Raw genomic sequence first — 13491 nt, forward strand, 5'->3', positions numbered from 1 at the left:
TTTAACAGGAGGTCTTATGTAACCTAGGCTGGCGTGAAACTCACTGTGTAATGTAAACTAGCCTCAGCACAGTAGCCCTCCTGTCTCACCCTCCTATGACAAGCATGCTCCACCACACCCCTTAGTACTCACCTATCCAAGTGTCACCTCCTGGGCCTGTTTTTCCTCCTGTCACCTCCCCCTTCCAATACTGAATGGTTCCTGGCAGCAGCCAGTAAAAAGAGCAGCTCCCCGCCCTAGGGCAACTTGTCTCAACCCCCCCCCCCCCACTACCCCGACCTCTTGCAGAATCCAGGCCACCAGATGGCCTGAACAGTCTGTGTTTATTTGGAGCCACAGAAACGTGCAGCTTCTTTTTCCTGCGACTGTGGGTCAGGCACAGGTTGGAGCCCACCTCAGAGCAAAGATGCTCTGATTTTATTATTCATAATCCACAACCCGAGTGGATGCCTGGGCTTGCTCCCTGAGCAGCATCTTCCAGTCACTATGGAAACGTCTCCGCGCCCTCTGAGGTTCTGGGAATAAGTCAGTCAGGAAAGGACCCAGGAGACTCCTTCCAACCCGGAGCCCCAAAGGAAGATGTCAGTTGCCAATCCAGCGTGCCTGGGGGCTGGTTTATCTCTCCAATAATGCGGAGACTGTAGAGGCTTGCTTCAATGACAGTCTCCTGTTTCAATAAGCCAGTGTCCCTAGATAATACTGAAATTGTCCCAGGGGTGTATTTTTCTAGGTGATGATACTGTCTCAAAAAAAAAAAAAAAAAAAAAAAAAAAAACTCTCCATAACGATTTAACCACAAGCATTAGTAACAATTACTAACATTTATTGACATATATTTTTATCTATACACAACCTCAACCAAGGGACTTAGCCAAGGATGGGTCACCTCCAAACATTGCTTGTCTTACTTGAAGCCTTAGCATTAGAATTTCTTGCCCCAGCACCATTAACACCACTACGAAACGACTCTACTTAGCCTGCAGTCTTCTGAATTCTGTACCCACTTCTCCCGTTTGTCTTTAGTGGCTAGAAGAATCCACTGAGCTTGAGGGAGGGAAGAGGCCTGTGTTAAGAACCACTTTCCCTCCAATGATCTGCCTCCCATCCCTGGTTAGGTGTAAGCAAAGCCATCCATCACAATTCTCACATGGGAGAGGTGGCTAGTAAGGCTGTTATGTGAATAAAACAAAACAAAACAAAAAAAACCCTGAAGTTGGTTTAACTTGACTGAAACTCAACTTACAAAAATGAATTGCTGCTGCCCTTGATGGCACTTGCCTCTGGTCCCAGCACTCAGGAGGCAGAACAGGTGCATCACTGAGAGTTCGAGGCCAGCCTGGCCTACACATGGAGTTCCAGGACAGTCAAGGCTACACAAAGATGCCCTGTCATGAAAAAACAAAAAACCAAACCAAAGAACAACAACAACAAAAAAAAAAAAAAAAAAAAAAAAAAAAAAAAAAAAGAACTAGCATTGAATTTACTTGATCCACATTTGTGGTATGTCTATGACTGTGACACACTCTGCATGTTTGGGATACAGAAGAGACTTTACATTCTAGCTAGGAGACAGGCAATGTGTTAGAATGGAAGACTGGGCCTTTCGTGGTGGTACTAATCTGAACACCTGTGAGGTGGAGGCAGAAGGGTCAGAAGTTCAAGGTTAGCCTGAGCTAAATAGGAAACTGTCTCAAAACATAAGCAAATGACAGACCTGGTTGGGTAGGCTTTTAATACCAATGCTCTGGAGAGGGGGCTGGGGGCGGGCAATCTGCTCTATATAATCAGTTCCAGAGCAGCTAGGGCTACATAATTGAGAACCTGCCTAAATAAATACCACAAAACAACCATTAAACTCAATACCATACACACAAAGATTCGTTGATTGTCTATTTGTCTATCCACCCATCTATCTAAAGCAAGCTAAGGATGTGGCTCACACACCGAGAAAGGAATAGGAGAGGGCAGGAATAATATAAGCTAAGCAGGTAGGATTTTCTTGCTGTGTCTAGTTAGGTTGTTGAAGGGTCCGAGTGAGAACAGACTCAAAAGGAGAAAAGGTGTTTCTGGGACGTATGATCCAGTGTTTGTTTATGTATTTATGCAGGCACACACAACATACTTTAGTAGGTTTCCAAGACAGAGTTTCCTCTGTGAAATACACACACACTGTCCTGGACTCTCACTGTAGACCAGGCTAACCTCGATCCACCTGCCTCTGCCTCCCAAGTGCTGGGATTAAAGGCATACGCCACCAAGACCTGCCATGTATTTGTTATTTTTACAGGGGCTCACTTAGGTAACTGCAGGTGAGCGCCACTCACCCAGACCCATATAGGAATCTTTTAAAGAAGAATCTCCCGTAGGTGATCTCTATCGGCCATTCAACCTCTACCGGATGCCAGCTGGGTGTCCACCACCTCCACCACCATCACGGCCAAGGTGGCCAGCCGGGAGTGCGAGAAATCAGGAGGAACTCAAATCGCGAGCTCAGCGAAGGCTGACGGACCGCAAGGAGAGTGCGCACCGGAAGCGGTCCTGGGAGGTGAACATGGCGGCCGCCTGGGGCCTACGCTGGGGCTTGGGCCGAGCTGGAACCTTGTTGTTCGCGCTGCCCGCGCGCTGTGCTCACCGGGCTCTGCACAGACAGGTAGACGGCACCGAGTTCCAGAGCATCTACAGCCTGGACAAGCTGTACCCCGAGTCCAAGGGTGTGGATACCGCCTGGAAGGTCCCGGTGAGCCGAGAAAGGCGGGACGGAAAGGGCGGCTCCTCTAGCTGCTAGGTGACGCGAGGAAGCCGGGCGGCGTGGAACGTTTTGGTTGCCCCGGGAGGAACTGGTCGTCCTAGCAACCGGGGGACTGGGACTGTAGGGTATGATGACAACCCTCGTGACTCGGGTAGTACAGGCCCTGGGAGAGAACCCGCCACAATATGTTTCTTTCCACGTTTGCCTCTCGGCCCTCAGGCTCACATTCTATGGGAAGAGATGTGCATTATAGACCTTGAAAGTGGACAGTAAAAGCTGAGGTCCTCAAGTTGGAATGTTATCCCGTCTTTTACCCCTAGCAACGTTAGGAAGCCTGAGACACAGTTTGGTCCTTAAGGATCCATGTTTAGTCTGCTGCGTGTAGTCACACTGCGTGGGGCCTGAGCAGGGAAGAGGGCGTCTATTGAGCTGCACCTTTAGGATGGGAAGAGCATCAGATATTTTCATTCATCCACTCGCACCTCATTCAGCAGACTCGAGAGCATGTTGTTAGCACAGTGCTAATTTGGGGCAGAGAGTAAGTAGTAAAACAAAAATCCTAAAAGTGTGGTGCTCATGTACTGGAAGGCAACAGACAAAAATAAATGAATAAACCCAAGTAACACTGAATATGATACTTTAGAGATAGTAAAACCCAGAAAGAAGAGATGAAGCTAGAGATACATTTGTATCTCTTGTTTGCTTTGACAAAGGATCTCATGTAACCTAGGCTGTCCTCGAACTTGCTACATGTATGGCTAGAGCTCCTGATCCTTCTGCCTTCATTTCCCAAGTGTAAGATTACTGGCATGTGTCACTATACTGGCCTATTATTTGTTGTGAGAAAGGCTCTTTAAAAGCCCTGGCTGATCTCTAATTTGCAGTGCTCCTCCTGCCTCTCAAGTACTGAGATTGCAATCATGCACCAAGAAACCTGGCTTAGAGTTGAAGTGATCTGGGAAAGCCTGGAAGAAGTGGGGTACGGTGGCCTGTAACTGTAACCCCAGCACTTGAATCAGAGGCAGGAAAATTGGTTCAGGAGCAGCCTGGATTATATGAGACCTTGTCACATACCTGGAAGAAGGAAGACATGAGCCTGCTGGGGAGATCAATGACCCAAGCAGAGCAGGTACAATCACTTCAGAGCAGTAGCATGCTGGGCAAGTGTGGCAGTCTGATGAAGGGAAGCTAAAGAGGAGAGAAGTGGGTGGGGCCAGGAACGGAATGACACAGCCTGGTTTTACAAGATTGACTGTTACACAGTGTTATATAGACAGTAGCCTGGAGAATGGCAATCGCTAGAAAGTGAGTTAGGAGATTTCGGTGATATGGGCGAGACAGGATGAGCAGGCTGGAAGCAGTAGGAGCCTTGAAGATAATTAGGTCCTAGGCATATTTTGAAGAGAAGTCTAGGATTCTAAACTGGATTGGAAGTAAAGCGAGAACAGGCAGGGTCTGTGGGACTGTAGTTGAGCAAAGAGGTCAACTGGAACCCAAAAGTTGGGAGTCACCAATATAGATGCCATTTTCATCAGCTCAGAAGGATTTTGGGGGTAGGGGGGTAGAAAGATTTCAGTGGCGTAGCAGAGTTTCAGCTATCACAAGGGTGCTAATAAAGGAATATTAGGAAGAGGCAAGAGGAAAACCTGAGGAGGGCGACTTGACTTAGCAAAGAGGTGTAGTCTTTAGAGAGAGCGGCTTGAGCAGGGTGAGGATTCTAGAGATCAAGTGATGAAGTCATGGAGAGGGAGAGGTGCAGACAGACACACTTTGGCTCAGTTTTGCTGAACTTTGTGGTCCCGAGAGCATTGCTGCTGAATGAAGAGCTTGGGTGAGGAGGAGGCGTGATAGGATTAGCTCAGTCGGACACCAGCCCTCCAGGCAGGTTAGCCAGGACCTGTTCAAGGCAGCTGCCTCTGCTGCCAGCTTCCTGTGGGCACCAGAAGGAACAGGGAGGCTCACAAGGATGGTTGTACCAGGGTGGCAGAGACTATTGGTATTTAGCCTCTCTCGTGTATGTGTTCTCTGTCTTGTCTCATCCATTCCTTTCCCCATGAAGCAGGCCACTGATAGCACCCAGCAATAGCTGAAGGCAGGGCAGGGACAGCTGGAGGCATGGGCTCCATCTTCCTAGAGAAGTGCTTCAGAGGTAGAACCTGAGTCGGGACAGGTTTGACAGCGAGATTTGGAGGCCTGAAAACAATAACACATAGCTTCTTAAAAGTGTTTATTGGACTTAGTGTGCATGTGTGTATAAGTGTGTGTGAGTATATGAGTGGGTGAGTGTGTGTGTGTGTGAATCAGAAGATAACTTACAGGAGTTGGTTCTTCCTTTCTACCATGTGGATTTCAGGGAACCCACAGGTGAACTCAGGTTGTTGGGCTTGACTTTTAGGAAGTGCTTTTACCCACTGAGCCATCTCTTCAGCACAAAATATATAACATTTGACTTGTGGCTTCATTTTATTATTCAAGTGACTTCATTCTTTGACAGTCTGTATATCACATTACAGGAGCATGCAAAACAAGCCAGCAGTGACATCCCTCTAGGTAAGTAATTTTATTGAACATCAGACATTTTAGGCTAGGTATCTGTAGCCGTTAACTTGCCTAGCATGAGAGAGACCCTGGGGTCAGTCCCAAGCACCACATATACACAGAGTTATTTACCAAATTTCTTATGTGTTCCTTCTAGATCTCTCCAGACCTGTGAAAGCCAGAGAGACAAGCTGTGGGTGTGGAAGGAGACTCTTTACAGCATAGCTTAGATAGCAAATAAACAGTGGTGCGGCCACATCTGTGGGCTACCCTGCTTACCACACATAGGATGTGCTTGATTCAGAACTGCCCTCATGATAGGCACTTGAGTGATGTGGGAAGAAGGAAGGTGCAGGAGAGTGGACCAGCCGCCCTGTGTGTTTCTTGTACTACTGAGTATCTCTATTTCCATCGTCCATTCGGTATCTAGATATGTATCCAAAAAGTCATACAAAACCTATATATAGGGCTGGATGTGCTTAAACAGTGAGGTCTAGAAACAACAAAACATTGTTAGGGTGAGGTCTTCAGAGAACAAAAGAAAGACTACTATCTAAAAAGAAAGAAAAGGAAACTGGGTAGCTAGGGGACAGATACCAGAGGATCGCCACTGAATAATTTTAGAATTCTCTGTCAAAGCTTGGTGTGGGTGGTACATGCCTATAACTCCGTCACTTGAAAGATAAAGGCAGGAGGATCAGGAGTTCAAGACCAGCCTTGGCTCCATAGCAAGTTCAAGAACAGCTGGAGCTATATGAGACCCTGTTGTAGGACAGACAAACTACAAATTCTGTACTTGCCAAACAGACAGGATTTCACAGATGTGGCCTAGAAAGCATTGAGCTCCTCCCAACAGTCTGGGTTCTTTTTGAGATATGTTCTCACTATGTAACCCAGGCTAGCTTGGAATTCACTGTATAGCCCAGGCTATCTCATAAAGTCCTCCTACCTCAGTTGGCCATCTTGCTCAGCACTGATCTCTTTAAAATCAAAAGGTATATGGCTCTTCTGGGCTGTTAAATGGAGGATAGGCAAAGATGTGTCTCTCCATGGTCCTTGTTTATGACGGCGCCGAAACAGAGACTTCAGCATAGGCATAGGATGCCCAGTGGCTACAGAGCCAAGGTACCATTGCATGGAGGCAGACCTATACCCTGCAGCTGTCTGGGGTGCCTGTGGTGGGAGAGGCAGGAAGCTGCTCCACAGAACTGGAAGCCAAGGGAAGTGCCTCTTCACAGTCTGGGAAGGCAGAGGTTCTGCTCAGTGAACAGCAGTTGCCCCTCCTGTGCTGGAAGATTGCAGTGTTCTGCCTCAGCAGGCTCAGCTGCAGCCAGCACAACCTCATGTGTTAAATGCAGGGTTGCTAGGCTCCATTCCCCTGCAGTACCAGGAACCTGTATTATCTAGTCAGAACAAGATTCAACCAGCTTTTCCAAAGGAGGGAGATTTTGAAGGTGGTCTCAAGATGCCACTTCCTGCCATTGAAGGACCACAGTACTTCAACACCCAAACTACTGTGCTCCGTCTGCTGATCTTCTCTCAGTCTCCTGCTTCTGTGTCTTCCCTACCTAGACCCTTTCAAGGCCTTTGCATGAGCTATAGAAATGGAAGGAAAGAACCTCAACTTTTGGTTTAAAAAGAAACAAGATGGGCTGGAGAGATGGCTCAGTGGTTAAGAGCGTTGATCTTCCAGAGGTCCTGAGTTCAATTCCCAGCAACCACATGGTGGCTCACAACATCTGTAATGGGATCAGATGCCTTCTTCTGGTGTGTCTGAAGACAGCTACAGTTTAATCTTATACAAAAAAAAAGCAAGCAACAAGCTGTGGATATATAGTTAGTGGCCACACTGACTGCCTTCAGGGTGAAGGGCCATCCAACAAATAATTTTAACCCAGACCATGGGCTAAGCCCTAAGAACACACAGCCAGAAACAATGCATGGCTAGTCCCGGACTTACTATGTGGTCTAATTCTCCTTCCTCCACAATTCTCCTTCCTCAGCTTCCAAGTAGCAGCTCTACAAGGAATGTGCCTTCCTCCACTTCCGCTTGTCTTCTTCAGCTTCTAGCCCATCTGATTCCATGTCCACTGTGCACTGAACCGTGTGAAACTAAATCTGTCCCTTAGCTTGAGCCTCTGAAAGAGTCTTCACTTTAAAACAAATAGAGCAGAAGGATTTGTTAGCGTGTACTCCGTGGGGCATAATTGTACTTCTCCCACTCTAGGAGGCCTTGGGACAGTCAGTTGTTCTGATTTTAGTATTGACATCACCAGCCAGCTTTACTGATCTGTAGTGTGTGTGTGTGTGTGTGTGTGTGTGTGTGTGTGTGTGTGTTAGTCACACTGACTAACTTCGAAGTCCACGTGTTCAGCTATGACGAATCCTAGTGTGTACTCTTCCATTCCACAGATCGGTTAAACATATCTTACTGTCGGAGCAGCGGTCCTGGGGGGCAGAACGTTAACAAAGGTACTGGCACCTTGTCGCTTTAAGGGAACTCAGCAACTCTTGAGTTCACATTCCTGTGGGACAAAAGGGTGGGGGTGGGGGGTCTGCTCTGCTCACACACCTCCAGCTTATAATAAGCCTTTCTATTCTTCTGAATGTGCCTGATTGTCTGCTTCTCAGCTGTGGATTGCTAAGACTAGGCTTGGCTTTGAGGGTAAACAAAGAATTCACAGCATGGGAGGCAGCCTGCTTGGTCCTTGGAGAGCAGGTTTCTTTTGCTCTTGAGAAACCCACCCCCCTGCTCTTTTCAGAGTCCAGTAAAACTGTTATGGGGAGCCCGGGAAATTCACATACTAGAAGTATTTGCATACTAGACATTTTTATACCAAAGAACCTTATTAGCCTTGCAGGCTTGCTCCATGGCCAGTTTTGATATTGACTAGAATGTTCGTGGTTGCGTGATTTAGCTGCCCTTGGCTTCAGGACTATTTCTGAGGCCTGGGCACTATGGCTTCCTAAGAGTCTCAGGAACTATGCTCCTCCCTCCGCATCCACAGTGAATTCCAAGGCTGAAGTAAGGTTTCACTTGGCCAGTGCAGATTGGATTGCGGAGCCTGTGCGCCAGAAGATTGCCCTCACGGTACCTCCCTCTTCTGTCCCTGTGGTCCCCGGGGTGGGCACAGGCTTGTGGGCCTTTCAGGTATCCCTCATTTTCCTCCTTGGCAGCATAAAAATAAGATCAACAAGGCAGGAGAGCTGGTACTTACCTCCGAGAGCAGCCGATATCAGTTCCGCAATCTGGCAGAATGCCTACAGAAAATTCGAGACATGATTGCCAAGGCCAGCCAGGTGCCCAAGGAGCCATCCAAAGAAGATGCTCAGCTTCAGAGACTCAGGTACAGAAACACCCTGGCAGCAAGCAGGTTTGTAGGGACCAGGGCTGGGCAGGTGAGAGGGCTGGGAGTCCAGGAGCCTCTAGCAGGGGCAGCGGGGAAGCTGCTAAGGAGCAAGGTGCAGACCCAGCCCAGGTACACATCTGGCTCCTGCTGACTGGGCTGCTCTGCTCCCCTCAGCTTCCACCTTTGAAAAGCATTGATTGCACATCTGGGCCTCATTGCTGTCCTTTGTTTTCAGGATTGAAAAGATGAATCGGGAGAGGCTACGACAGAAAAGAATAAACTCTGCCATAAAGACAAGCAGGGGGACGACGATGGACTGAAGTCACCCAACCCTGCTGGCAAAGACCAGAGTGTCAGTGCAGCTCAGCGGAGAGCTGACACACCATGGGAGACTTTTCTTGATTGCTTGGAGCCCTGCCAGAACGTTCCTTTGGAGGGAAGGCTGCAGGTCATCCAGAGCAGTTCCTTCCATTATCCACCTCATGAATTCCTGGCTGCAATAAACTTCTAAGCACCGGAGCCTTTTTTTAGTGAGAGCTTTGACAGGGCTCTTACCTTCCAGTCTAAGCCCACCTCCTAGCTGAGCACTTACCAACAGAGGATGTGGGTCGGTCCACAAGGAGCACACAGTTAGGAGGGCTGAGATAGGTTAGCAGGCATTCGAGCTGGACCTTCGGAAAGACAGACTGAACACAGTGGGCTGGGGGAAGCTGGGAGGCAGGAGGAAACATAAGCCAGGGTTGCCTAATGATAGATTGATTGTTCGGGAGACTTGAGAGGTGTCGCAGGCAGCTAGGCACATCCGAGCCTTATACTCCATTGAGCTACATCCCTAGGCCAGAGGTTTGGGGGTATTTACTCATCTATATAGTGGGTATTTGCCACATGCAGAGGTTAGAGAACAGCTGGCCGTCACCTCTTCTGCCCTGGGGCTGGAACGTGTCAGGCTCAAGGACAAACAGCTGCAGTGCCAAGCCAATTTCACTCCAGCTGTATTTACCACCAGGTGAAGTATGCATGGGAGTCAGTTCTCTTCCTCCGCCATGTAGGTTCCAAGGACCAATCAGGCTTGGCCACAAGCACCTTTAACTGCTGAGCCATATCACCAGCCCCTGTAGGTTGTTTTTTATACCTTCCCCAACCCCCAAATGTATTTACTTTTAAAAACCAAAAATGAAGGCCAGAGAAAAGACCTTGCTGACCAGACTGCCGTGAGTTTGATCCCTGGTACCTTCGTGGTAGGAGAGAAACGACCAGTGAGAGTTGGTTTCTGACCTCCACAAGCTCTGTGAAACATTCATGTGCACACAAATATGACTTAATTTCTTTAATCAAATAAGCTTTGCCCTGGTCAAATTTCCCAGACACAAATCCAAATTTGGATTCCATATTAGATTGAAAATGAAGATCATTGGTGTTGGGCTGGAGTCTGTCATATCTATAGGAGGAAAACATCATGTTGGGCTGCATGGAAGTTCGGTAAATTTGGTTTGTCGTCATTTTATTCTGCTCCAGGGTTCTGCCATGCAAGAGAATCCATGCCTAAAATGTAATGCCTCCAAGTTGATATGAGCTGCCACTGGGCTTGGGTGGGGTTTATACCAGTTTCATTATGAATCTAGTTAGCAGTTCTCAGGTCATTGCTGATCCCAATGGCTCCTCCTTCGCAGCTTCCTACAATTGTCCAATCGCCACATTGCTCCAAATGCTTTCAAACTTCAGCTTTAGCTCCAAGCATAGTGGAGTCAGCACTGAGAAACAGCAGGGAAGTGTAGGGTTAACTGCAGTGACAAATTATTCTACACGGATAAGCCATTCATTAAACAAATGCTTCCTGTGCTCAGTTTCATAGTTAAAACCATACATACCTCCTTTCAAGCCTCAGCCCGTTCCCAGAAACCTCTACAACCTACCATGAAGCCATTGCTAAGCTAGACCTCCCAGAATGCTTAGCGCTTCCATTACCTCGGGTTTGTTTTGTTTTAAGAGCATTTTAACATTATACTAAACTGGCCGCCTCTTTTTTTGTCCGTCGTTTTTTCTTTCTTTCCGCCCCTTTGACGCCCGCCCTCTCCCCTCTCGTATATTACATATTTGCAAAGGACATACATAGTGTCTAAATGTTTCTACCGTTACTGGATCCGGAAGATTGCCATTGCCTATGTTTCTACAATGTCCATATTATGACTGATACTTGACCTTTCTTGTTTCACTGTTAATTCTTTGGAGCCACACAAAGGCACAAGAGAGCGCTGGGGATCGGGGGAGGGGTAGAAAATTGACGCCCCGGAAACTTTCACGCATTCCGCACCCGGATGAGCAGGCGACCTCCAGGCGCCCCCCTTGGCTCTACCCTGTGCCTGCTGTGCAGCTGGGCAGCTCGGGTGGTTTAGTTCAGGTCCCAGCTTCTCCCTAAGACAACCACCAAAACGCACTTATAAATCGGAGCGTTCAGAGATAGAGCAGTGAGCCCATTAGAATGAAAAAGGCAGCCGCCACGTGCCATGGGCCCCAGTGGCCTAATGGATAAGGCACTGGCCTCCTAAGCCAGGGATTGTGGGTTCGAGTCCCACCTGGGGTAAACGGAAGGTTCCTTTTTTTTTTTTTTTTTTTTCCCCTCTGTTTTCTTTTTGTAAATCTCACCTTAGGTGAATGGAGGTCACACTAACCTCCAAGACTATGGGATGCACATGCTCGGGATGGGGAGGGCCTAGAAGAACTAGGGTACAAAGTCACCCACAGGCGGTCAGCACAGCCTTGTGCTGACAAACCGAGCTAAATGACTGTCCACAAATAGGTCTCTCGAGAGAGCCAAACAAAGCTTGGCGCACGACTCTGCCTCCAAAATTAAGAGGCCATCACCCCAGGTGGGACTCGAACCCACAATCCCTGGCTTAGGAGGCCAGTGCCTTATCCATTAGGCCACTGGGGCGCGATAAAAAATTGCGTTCACGTGGTCTGTGATAGCGCGACGCGATGACGTGACTAACCCTATCCCGGAACAGAGACCGAGTACCTCCGCTCTGATCTGGGGACTCGATACGGATATCTCGCCGACCCGGACGATGACGCCATGCATCGAGGAGTCCTGCGAGACGGAAGAGAGTCGCAATCCAACCCGCGGGCACAGGGGCTGACCAGAGAGGATTCAAACTGGCCGAAGTTGGAAGGACTTTCCGCCTAGCCACGTAGCTGTGATACCCGGCTCCCAAGCGCCGCTGCTCGGGAGTCACAGAAACCACAAACGCCGCCCGTTGTCGCTCGTCCGAGCAGCGCCTGCTCTTCATCAAATAATACGTTCCAGTGAAGCTACCGTTGTAGGTAGACCGCGTGGCCTAATGGATAAGGCGTCTGACTTCGGATCAGAAGATTGAGGGTTCGAGTCCCTTCGTGGTCGAAATATTTTCATCCCGACTTTCAATTGAATCTTAGCTTTCAGGGACCTTAGGTTGTTCCCACGTCTTAAATAGAAAGAAATGTATCCAAACTCCAAGGAGGACTCTTGGATTGGGCATTTAAGACCTTCATTTGTGATACCAGTAACTACCTTTTAAGAGGCGAATTATGGAGCACTGGGTCAGAAGTTCTAGTGTCCTAATGTGTAAGGCACTGGAACGGAATTTGGGGGTTCAGAGTCCCATCGGATGGCAATTGCTTCCTTTAGATACATTTTTGTGATATCCATGGTCACCTTAGCCTCCTGAGTGCTGGGACTGTTGGCATGTGTCACCATGTCTGGTTTGCGGGCTTAAATCATGTATTTACGTGTCTATTTAACTCTTGAACGAAACAGTCCACCAGGGGAAAAGCCCAACTTCATCCTCTCCTGCTGCTGAGGTGTTCCAGTAAGAGAATATACCCTTGGATGCCTCCCAGCCAGAGTAGTGGAAAGGAGTTCTCACCCCAGCACACTCCGTGCTTCCGTACACAGCCCTCACAACCCTTACAGTGATGAGGGGCTGTTAGGGGGGTAGGCTACAGTAAGCCCTGCGTTGCCAAGGTGGGAAGTGTCACCAGGGGTGGGGGCAAAGGCACGGCTTCCAGAGGTTGGCAAAGGTTTGTTCTTTTAACAAAGATACATACATCAGTGTCCTCCCTTTCTTGCTTCATTGTATGTTCCTTTAGCAAAAGATTTGTTTGTAGAAAGTTCTGGCCTCAAATTCACAGAAATCCACCTGTCTCTGCCTCCCTAGTGCTGGGGTTAGAGTCCACCCTAACACTTGGATGTTTTGTTGTTTTTCTTGGAAGTGCAACAGCAATAGTTTCTAGAGTTTTGAGGCAAGAACGTTTAAGACTGATAATAGGTCTCCTTAGGTGGATTTCCCCAGTGTAGACAGAGAGGTCTGTCCCTGGAGCTCACAGATGCTCACATATAGCTATGCTGCCTTTAATGTCCACAACAGCAGCGTACCACACTGAGTTACCCCTAAGTTATGGCACTAGCACCCCACTGCAGAGCTGTTGTTTCTTCACCCAGCCCTTACCTTCAGCCAGCCCCTGCTGCTCCTTCTGGCCTAAGTATGCAAACCCTCCCTCCCTCATACGCCCCCTACAGGATTTTAACTGCAGCAGGCGAGATGGGCGATTAGATACAGAAGCTTCCCAGGCTTCCTCATTCTCATGCTGATGAGATCCTGATGCAGGTGTGAACAGTAGAATCCCAATGTGTGCTGGTCACAGGTAGTGAGTTAGGGTTATCTCTCCCCACCACCTCTTTGTTTCTGTTTGTGTGTGTGTGATGTAGTCCAGTACACAGGATAATCTGCAAAAAAAACGATCCTCCCCACAGTATGGTCACAGGCTCTGTCCAAGCTCTTGCAGCTTGGAAGCCACAGTAACTGGTTTCCTACTGTC

At 48.3% G+C, this 13491-nt stretch overlaps 1 protein-coding gene across 2 annotated transcripts; it reads left to right on the forward strand.

The window, feature by feature from the left end:
• The first annotated feature begins 2532 nt into the window (after nt 1-2532).
• On the forward strand, nt 2533-9156 carry MRPL58 (mitochondrial ribosomal protein L58). Of its 2 annotated transcripts, none has more exons than XM_080923851.1 (6): nt 2533-2650; nt 5263-5299; nt 7700-7759; nt 8296-8378; nt 8465-8634; nt 8873-9156. In XM_080923851.1, exons 1-6 carry the CDS (start codon nt 2552-2554, stop codon nt 8955-8957), a joined length of 534 nt encoding a protein of 177 aa, XP_080779977.1. In that variant the 5' UTR covers nt 2533-2551; the 3' UTR covers nt 8958-9156. The 2 variants fall into 2 exon arrangements, with proteins under 2 accessions (XP_080779977.1, XP_080779976.1); XM_080923850.1 differs by having other exon boundaries at nt 2542-2737.
• The last annotated feature ends 4335 nt before the right edge of the window (nt 9157-13491 follow it).

Source organism: Micromys minutus (assembly GCF_963924665.1).
Source record: "Micromys minutus genome assembly, chromosome: 10".
Classification (NCBI taxonomy): domain Eukaryota; kingdom Metazoa; phylum Chordata; class Mammalia; order Rodentia; family Muridae; genus Micromys; species Micromys minutus.